Consider the following 8,359-nt stretch of genomic DNA (forward strand, 5'->3'; position numbering starts at 1 on the left):
TCGATAAGGTCACGGCGCTCGACTCCAAAGGCAGTGCCTGCAAGGCTCGGATGCTGTGCTTATTTTCGTCGAGTACGGCAAGATCCGCTGGCAGTCATTGTTACCATCCTTATGAAAAATGAGGTCCAGTCGCATTGCTATATGACGGTACGCACCTAGTAGGGGGAAGAATCTGTCTGTTCAATTCAATACCGCAGATCTGACTTGTTTACTTGACTTTCCTTGATTGATGTACCGATGTCGTCAAACAAGACAGCAGCATGGAATCTATTTTCTGCAAGCACTTGTTCGTTGATGACACAAGGTGATGTCAGCATTTTGTCAATAAGTACGTACCATCAAAGGATGACAAGTCTGGATTTGAAGCAAGTAGGTACCAACAGAGTCCAAACACAACACTGCAGAGTCAGAGTCTTTCGTCCCTGACATGTCGTATAGTCATGCCACGTGTGTAGTTGGCAGTGACAACTTGGAGCTTTTACTATTAGTGATTCATTCGAGTCGAGGGTTGCCGACCTTCAAGTTGTCATAAAGTTAGACCTGAACAACCGGAGACCACTTGGCGCTACTAGTGAATGGGAGGTAATGAGTTAGATTTATTAGGACGAACCATATGCATAATTGTAGGCTTGAGATTCACCGGCATGGTTGGGTTGCCTGCACAGACATTTAGCAGTGCATTTCCAGAATGGGTGGTAACTGTGCGAGAGACATCAAACTCAAACTCAAATCCAGTCAACGCGGTCTGCAGACTCTGCACTTCAAGTTGAGGAACGTCAAGTGAATTGCCTTTTGGCATTGCGAAAAGTCCTTATCAGACATTCCCAATAGTATCAGGTATCAAGCTTTCAAGCCTTAGGCTCGTAAAGATCGATGATGACCCTACATGCATAGTGGCGTTGTTGTCGTTACACAATCAGTCCAAGCTCGGTACAACAACAAAAAATATGGACCCCTGAATATAACTAAATTTCATCAGGCAACACGCATGACCTTTTCCATTGTGCAAACAGTGGGACAGGAATTGATCTCCTAACACGTCTCCCTTACTGCCTCCAAAATTTCTGCTCTCGTTTGTGCATATGGATCTGCCTCTTCCGGCGTGGGCAGTTCAATGTGTGTATCGACCCACGCAAGCGCCCAAGCGCCATTTCCTGCCTTCGTTCCCCGAAGCATCTTCCGCTGTCCAATTTGTTCCCAGTGACAGCGAGTAGGTTGCGTGTCTGCGCGATCTAGAGAAAACAAAATAAAAACAGGGGGAAAAAGTAGTAGGGATATACATACAATGCACCAGTCCTGTGTGGGGCTCATAAACGCCAAGCGGATACTGTGACTCCTCAGCTCTCGCTTTCTTCCTCTCCGCGCCTTCCAGCTCCTCAGTTGCCCCTCGCTTCTCCTCTCCTTCAGCTACCTGCACTTCCTTCCCCTTCCCCTTGTCAAGTCCATCCCCAAGGATCCCACCACACGCAACCCTTGCCTCCCTTCTCATCCGCGTCCATTCTTCACCAGCATCTCTGACACGCCTCGCAGCCTCCATCATCCAGTTCTCTTCCGTGAGCCCCTCCCTTGTTAGCAGCGATTTGCGCACCGCGCTGTGTGGACCATCACTAAACGGTCCCCAACCAGTGCTCCCGAAAATGGTCGTAGGTCCTCCCGCTCGATATATACCCGATGACGTAGAGGTGGTGGGTTGCTGGCCTGAAGGTACGGCTTGAGATGAGGCACCCAGAGGGTCTGGAAGCTCGCCGACGAGGTCGCCTGGCTTAAGTCCTTTTTCTGTGATCTCAGCGAGACATTTCGATTCGTAGTAGTCGTCTGTGACCCAGCGGCCATCTATAGCCAGAAATAATAAATTCCGGATGAGTTTCATGATAAAAGAATAAGAGCGTACCTAGGATCATCTTGGCACCATGGAGTTTATATGCACTACGTGCGGTGACGAGGGTGACGCTACGCGTTTTCAGGTGTGCACCGAGCTTCCCTGCTGAGATGAGGAACTCCTTTTCGGGCTGTGTAGCAGAGAGCTTGAGCGCGAGCGGATTACGCCGGAAGAAATATAGAGAATCACGAAACCCTGACGCACGCGCGGCGTCGATGGCAAGCATATATTGCCGACTCGGGTGTCGCTGGGGTAGCACGAAGGTGTGACATTTGAACCTACGACCTGGATTTTCCACAACGCAGGTTTTAACAAGGTCAAGAGACAAAAAAGATAGTACACACCTCCTAGAAGATTGCCGTCCACATCGACCTTCTCGTCACCTTTCTCGTCCGGGTCCGTGACAAACTCGTCGCCGTCAATAAAGTAAACCTTTCCTCCTACTCGCATGAACGGTCGACCATCTTGCTCCCCTTCCTCTGCTTCAGCGTCGTCAGCATCTTCGCCGTCGCGCTTTGGTAGTCGAATAGTCAAAGACCCACGACCCCGCCCTCGCCCTCGTCCCCTTCCTCTCCCGCGTCCTCTTGCGCGACCGGGACCAGTTGGGGCTGCACCTCGACCTCTTCCACGCGGGCGTCCCCGTGGACGAGGGAACGGTCGTGGCTCCACGCCTTCAGCCCCTACCTCCTCCGCTCCGCTGCCTTCGCCTTCATCTCCTTCACCCTCGACAGCACCTTCTTCAGGTTCCTCATCGCCGGGCTCGTCTTCGTCAAGGACACCCTCTGAATCCTCTCTCTTGGTCTGGAGTTCGCCATCTTCGACAGAGTCGTCGTCGTCATCTTCATCTACGACAGACGGCGTAGCTGGCGTTTGCGCGAGGCGCGGCTTGAGAATGATCTTGGGAGTAGAAGTAGATGTGTTGGCACGTTTCATTGTCAATTCAAAAGTTGGTTCTGAGTCTTTGTGGAGACAAGGGTGCAGAGATGTTCTGTAGCTAGTGATGGCTGGTAGATGTGTTCGACGTTCAGATGAGAATTTAGAATTTTCAGGTGCAATTTTGCAAGACGCGTCAACATATACTTGGTAGTCGAAGCTATTTTGGTTCACAAAATTCATGCTTCACGGCGATCTGACATCACAATACAATATATAGCAAGACCGTGTAAAATGAATGGGACAGAGCAACATTTGATTCATTTGTCAAGAGTACAATTCACGACCAGCAGCACCCCCAGCAGCATGTCCAGCTGAGAAGAATCCGTCCCACTCCAAAATATTTGGCGCGCGAAGGAGGACGGGGCAAGACCTGCCCGGCGTTAGCACACCGCAGATTTTGTTGAGGCCTTAGCGTCACAGGCTCACTCTGCTTAGTCGTTTACTCTGTTGATTTGGTATGGTGAGAGGATGAGGGAAAGGTTATGGAATGAATACGAACTGGAACGGGCTCTCATCTTTCTGCGTTTGCGCCTGAGCCTACGGGAACGCTTTTTCTTCCACTTGTCTCTCATCCTGGTGGTACCGAAAGGTTAAATCGAGAAGCAACAACAGAAACCAGATTGTAACATACCTTGTTTGATGATGGAAGTGTCTGAGGAGAACGCCTTGGAAGCGTGAGGTACTATTGGTGGGGCTTGATGGTACTGTACAGCTGCTTACTCAATACAGTCTCACGCCTTGACGTCATGTGGATCCGGAAGCGCAGAGCGATTAATCTAGATGGCCGCCATCATCAGGGATACGGACGGGCATGAAGAGTCAAGAAAATGAACCAGTATTCAGATATCAGTACAAATGAAGATCATTCTTTCCAGAATACCACGAAGGGACTACAGATTCAAACGAAGAGAGCATCATAAAAATGTGCTTGTATATGGGACATAGGAACTTATAGGAGCAACAAGAGAATATAGTCACAATATTCGGTACAGCAAATGATAGCAAGTACAGGTAGATAAGTAAAGTTACAACATGAATTCTGCTGCGAGAAAGCGCAATATTTTTCTAATACGGTATGAATTCTATTGCATAGAACGAGATACCATCTTTGAGCGTAAGCTAGCAGACATTGGCCTGCAAAGGCCATAGTTTGCCTTATTCCACCTCACTGATTGTTCCTGGAGGGACAATTAAGAGATAACTGCGAGTTTGCCTGGTGATTGCAAAGTGAATGAGCACGTAGAAGGCAATCGCCATGATTGGCACGACCTAGTGGGTTGAAGATCAGTTTTTATTCGAGCAGAGTGTAAGCACGCCGGCTTACCTGAGTTCCCATAATCAGTACATATACTGTCGCTGATGCTGAAAGCTAAGCTTTCAGTATTTCACCTTTTGGTGTAACGGTTATGCGGGCGGCAGTCTGACCATGTTACACAGAGGAAACAGATTGGTGTGGTGACGAGCATTGCAGAATACAAAACAGCCGCATTCGTGAGTTCACGCACTATCGGCATCATGATGCTCTTCGTAGGGCGGATTGTAGAACTATCGCAGTCAATCACCCAGACATGATATGCCAACAATCCTGTACACATTCAGCGCGCTTCGGCGTTGCGCTAATGGAAAAATGTTTACCTGAACTCGAAAGATTAGTAGTAATAGTCAAAACTACGAACGCAGTGATCCACTGTCCAAGCGGTTTAGTGAAGGTGCCCACAGAACTAGTACTGGCTCGCGCAATATAGTAATTTGCAGCAATGCCGATCACTTCGTCAGAGCACACCACTTCCTGAGAAATTGCGACCTAACCTACGGAGATGCACCACAGTAAGCTTGGTACGATGATAGCCCAAACGGAGTGCCAAATAAAAAAAACGGTGATAAACCTTTTATAACACAAGACAGTTCTATAATCCCAGAGGAATAGTGGTAAAAATGTGAACCCACCACCCCATCAGCAAGTAGAGTTTGCAAGAGGTATAACGCATGTCTGGTCACATATGATTTTTGGGTGATGTCTCCAAAGAACCCAGCTGGCATGGGGAGGACGAACATATTGGATACTCACCATATAGAATATATTCCACCGGCGTCGACAATACATCAGCGGAATCCAATGGGATGGCGCTTGAAGCCATGATGTGATATCTTGGAGATCAGTGTGAAGTCGTGGGCATCTTCGACAATTTCGTGTAAGTATCGTTATACTCGGTGTCAGATCTCATTGCAAGACAGATCATAATGGCAGGTGAAAAAAAAACATGATATCATTATCATACATAGTTTGGGAAAACTTAACTTTGATTCCCCTGGCTCTAAATTAGAATTAGGCTGTCCCTGTGACGAGAATGAATCAAACAGATCGCCTCCAAATGAACGAATCGCATCGAGAGTTAGTTCTCTGGATAATGGGTCAGACTCGCAATCTGCAAGGACACTACTTGAAGTCCACCACGGAACAAATGTTGTATCCGGCCTTTGACAACCAAATGCTCACAGGCATCGTGTAATTATTAGCAACCTGCTGTCAATGTCGTCGGGCTATGTCTATATGCATCAATAATCAGCGCTTAGCACAGCGTCACACACAATGATGCGACATTGTGTTTCAAGGACAAATACTGATACGGCGATTAGCCTTACTGCCATAGGAGTGATACACATTGATAGATCACAATTGTTCTGGAGCTCAGTGGAGTCGAGGCTATGATAATATGTTAAATGGCGTCTTGCTTGTTTGAATCCCATTCCAGCTTTCGGAGCTGAGTAGGCGGCGTATCATACTACTTATTCCTAGAAAAGCTATTTGAATAAATAAATCAACTATCTTTCCAACTCAAGTAGAAGAGCATGTCGCACTCATCTGACTGCTATACATAGTTTCTCGTAGACATTTAGCTTTAACCTTTGAAACCTCGAGCTGGAAGAATTGAAAGACGGGTCGCAGTCACAGTTTGGTTGCGGATGACGTGACTGTCCAAAATCAGCCATTACCGATCTCGATCGACGGGACTGCTTCGGCGACCAACCTTGCTGCAGCACTCAGAGTCTCAGACACCGCCTAACATGCTACGGGCATCAACTAACGTGGCGGCACGGTTCGCTGTGTGCATGATACGACCGTCCAACTCGCTACTGTGTAGAAAGTCCTTCAGCCTTTTCACTTCCACCCGTATCCTCTCAGTGCACGCTTCCCGAGCTGCGTCTCTAACCAGTCGCACGCATGCTCTCTTTGCGCGCTATTCAACTTCCAATCCAGCAATATCAGACCTATCTCGGCCCGACATTTTCTACCACCCCCGTTTCGCTTCCAATGATAGGTTCAGTCTATGCAGTTTCCTTCCTCACTCAGCCACCACCGACCCCCGATTCATGCTCTGTCATGGGATGGTTACCCGCAGAGACTGCAGGAGAAGCGGACACGGACGCGGGCTAAATGATTTCGTAGAGAATCGTACGTCACTTACACTGCATTATCCCGCTCGATTCACATACCTACTGACTGTCTACACAGCCAAGTTTCGCGCAACCATGCACGAGGCAATCCAAACCGGGTTACGAGAAAAGTGGATGACATTTGGATTAACGGTGCACTGCAATTGCAACAAGGCTGGATGCATATACACGGTATGTGATGCCTCCTACTTTACTTACGTTCGGCTGGAACCAAGAACAATGTCACAGACAGCCGCAACCTTCCAGCGCTAGGCAGAATAGGTAACCCGGATGATATCATCGCCTCTGTATTAGTGCGGGATAGCAAAGTGAGCTTTGGTGACGTGCGTTCTACTCAGTATTACTCATCAAGTCCTGAAAGATTCTTCCCGACACGTACCAGCCCATGCCATCTTATCGCCTTTGTACTTCTGATGGCCCGACCCTTCTTACAGAGGGCCTTGCAGTCAAGTTGAAGCTGGTGCTAGAGGGCGCCATCGCCCGAGAAGCAGCCCAGTGATGTCGCATCATCATCCTTACCACCGCGAGCACCCTCAGCGGCAGAAGCTTTAAGACCTCATAATCGTCGATAATCACTAGTCAATCATGGACAATCAGTAATAGTTACTTGCATTATTTCACTGGGAGCCAGTATTGCATTCATATTGCATTCATACTTGCATCTTCCCTCGCATAGCTACAACTTATATCAGCTAAACCTCAGGCTTCATGACCTGCAGTTCGAAAGTGAAAAGTATGCATCCATTCGCAAATTTAATAAAACGTGAGTCGAGCTCCAGAGAAGCCATACGATGAGATCATAAAATATGCAGCATAACCAAGAGCAGAGCACGAACACAAAAATAAAAGCAGATGCGAGTAGTAGATACGGGGGAGGATAAATGAAGAGCAAGATAAAGATAGGAGGCAAAGGTACTCGTTAGATGTCATCAAGATAGTGGTAGGACATGATGCGTAGAATATGGTTCCTGGGTTTTATTTGTGATGGATCGGCGAGTCTTTACCGGTAGCTGCGTGGCGAGCGAGGTCCGAAGAGACCAGGGCTGCCTTGGTCAGGTACAATCAGGTTAGGCTCGATCGACGGCGGCGTAGGTGCCAGCGCAGGGTTTGCTAGTAACCATGGCGTCAATTCACCTTCTTAACGATGCGATGAGAAATCGATACTCACGATGCCAGGTGACCCAGGAATGTACAGGCTGCCTCATAGGTGCAGGACCAGGTTCAGGGGGCGGTGGTTGGTCGGGACGCGTCTTGCGAATGCGCCTCGTGCTGCGCGGGAGTGTGCGCCATGCTGGACGGGCAGGCCCAGGTTCTTCAGGAGGCGGGGGAGGTGCCTCGGGCGGTGGTGGCGCATCGGGCCCACCAGGACCAGGCATCGGCGGTTTCCTGTCAAAAGAAAGATAAGAACAGCCTAAGTTGAATTGAGACATCTTACCAGTCAGGATCAAACTCCCCTCCCGGTCCGTATTTAGCTTTCATCATCATCAGGTATCCAAGTTCACTAGAAGAGATAGATGTTCAGACACACGAACGACGTGTTCAAGCAAAAACTCACTGTTGGATGTTACGGCGTTCTTCACGAAGCTTGCCAACTTCTCCGAGAAGCATCCGGACCTCAGTCGCGAGTGCTTTGCTGAATTCGTCAAGATACTAGAAACGATTTCGTATGGGCATTTAAAATAAATAAATACACAGTTCACAGGACTCACCACTTGCACATTGAATGGGACTTGTTCCCGGGCAGTAGCACGGACAGCTTCAAGGGTGTCTTCATGCCGCCGCTCACTTTCAGCTCGCCAGTCTGCCATGAGGAATAAAATCAGCAAAGTACGACCCAAAGACATGCCCAAGACACACCCTGAGAAAGAACTTGCAGCGCCTCCCGCATTTCGTTATTTTGCCGGGTGAGTTCATCGAGCACCACTTGAATGTCGGGCTTGCCCTCCTCCCGTAGCCTGCGCTCTTCCTCTTGAATTCGATCCGCCTCACGGTCTTGAACGAGCCTGGAGACCATATCCTTGAGTTCATGGAACTGCGCATCTTTTTCAGCACGCCTGCCCTGCTTTTCTTCCCATCGCTGATCCATAA

The 8,359-nt window shown here is 48.7% G+C and overlaps 4 protein-coding genes across 4 annotated transcripts; 1 reads left to right on the forward strand and 3 right to left on the reverse strand.

Moving 5' to 3' along the window:
• Positions 1 to 698: 698 nt before the first annotated feature.
• On the reverse strand, positions 699 to 1,602 carry BJ212DRAFT_1345058 (uncharacterized protein). The gene is made up of 2 exons (XM_041335285.1): positions 1,285 to 1,602; positions 699 to 1,232 (listed from the first exon to the last, which is right to left on the reverse strand). The coding sequence occupies exons 1-2, from the start codon at positions 1,538 to 1,540 to the stop codon at positions 1,033 to 1,035; spliced, it is 456 nt and encodes a 151-aa protein (XP_041194934.1). The 5' UTR covers positions 1,541 to 1,602; the 3' UTR covers positions 699 to 1,032.
• Positions 1,589 to 2,428, reverse strand: BJ212DRAFT_1345061 (chromatin remodelling complex Rsc7/Swp82 subunit-domain-containing protein; the record flags this gene model as incomplete). Its single annotated transcript, XM_041335286.1, has 3 exons — positions 1,589 to 1,833; positions 1,892 to 2,164; positions 2,224 to 2,428. Coding segments are annotated over 3 exons (723 nt in total), but the record flags the coding sequence as incomplete, so codon positions are not given.
• A 3,774-nt stretch (positions 2,429 to 6,202) lies between these two features.
• On the forward strand, positions 6,203 to 6,770 carry BJ212DRAFT_1446306 (uncharacterized protein; the record flags this gene model as incomplete). The annotated part of the gene is made up of 4 exons (XM_041338221.1): positions 6,203 to 6,269; positions 6,330 to 6,381; positions 6,504 to 6,594; positions 6,633 to 6,770. The coding sequence occupies 4 exons, from the start codon at positions 6,203 to 6,205 to the stop codon at positions 6,768 to 6,770; spliced, it is 348 nt and encodes a 115-aa protein (XP_041194936.1).
• Positions 6,771 to 7,271: 501 nt separating this feature from the next.
• BJ212DRAFT_1268645 (uncharacterized protein) lies at positions 7,272 to 8,357 on the reverse strand (the record flags this gene model as incomplete). The annotated part of the gene is made up of 6 exons (XM_041330741.1): positions 7,272 to 7,381; positions 7,440 to 7,657; positions 7,707 to 7,772; positions 7,827 to 7,921; positions 7,981 to 8,072; positions 8,129 to 8,357. 6 exons carry the CDS (start codon positions 8,355 to 8,357, stop codon positions 7,272 to 7,274), a joined length of 810 nt encoding a protein of 269 aa, XP_041194937.1.
• Positions 8,358 to 8,359: the final 2 nt, after the last annotated feature.

The sequence above is a fragment of the Suillus subaureus genome (assembly GCF_016647635.1).
Source record: "Suillus subaureus strain MN1 chromosome Unknown BJ212scaffold_10, whole genome shotgun sequence".
Taxonomy (NCBI): Eukaryota; Fungi; Basidiomycota; class Agaricomycetes; order Boletales; family Suillaceae; genus Suillus; species Suillus subaureus.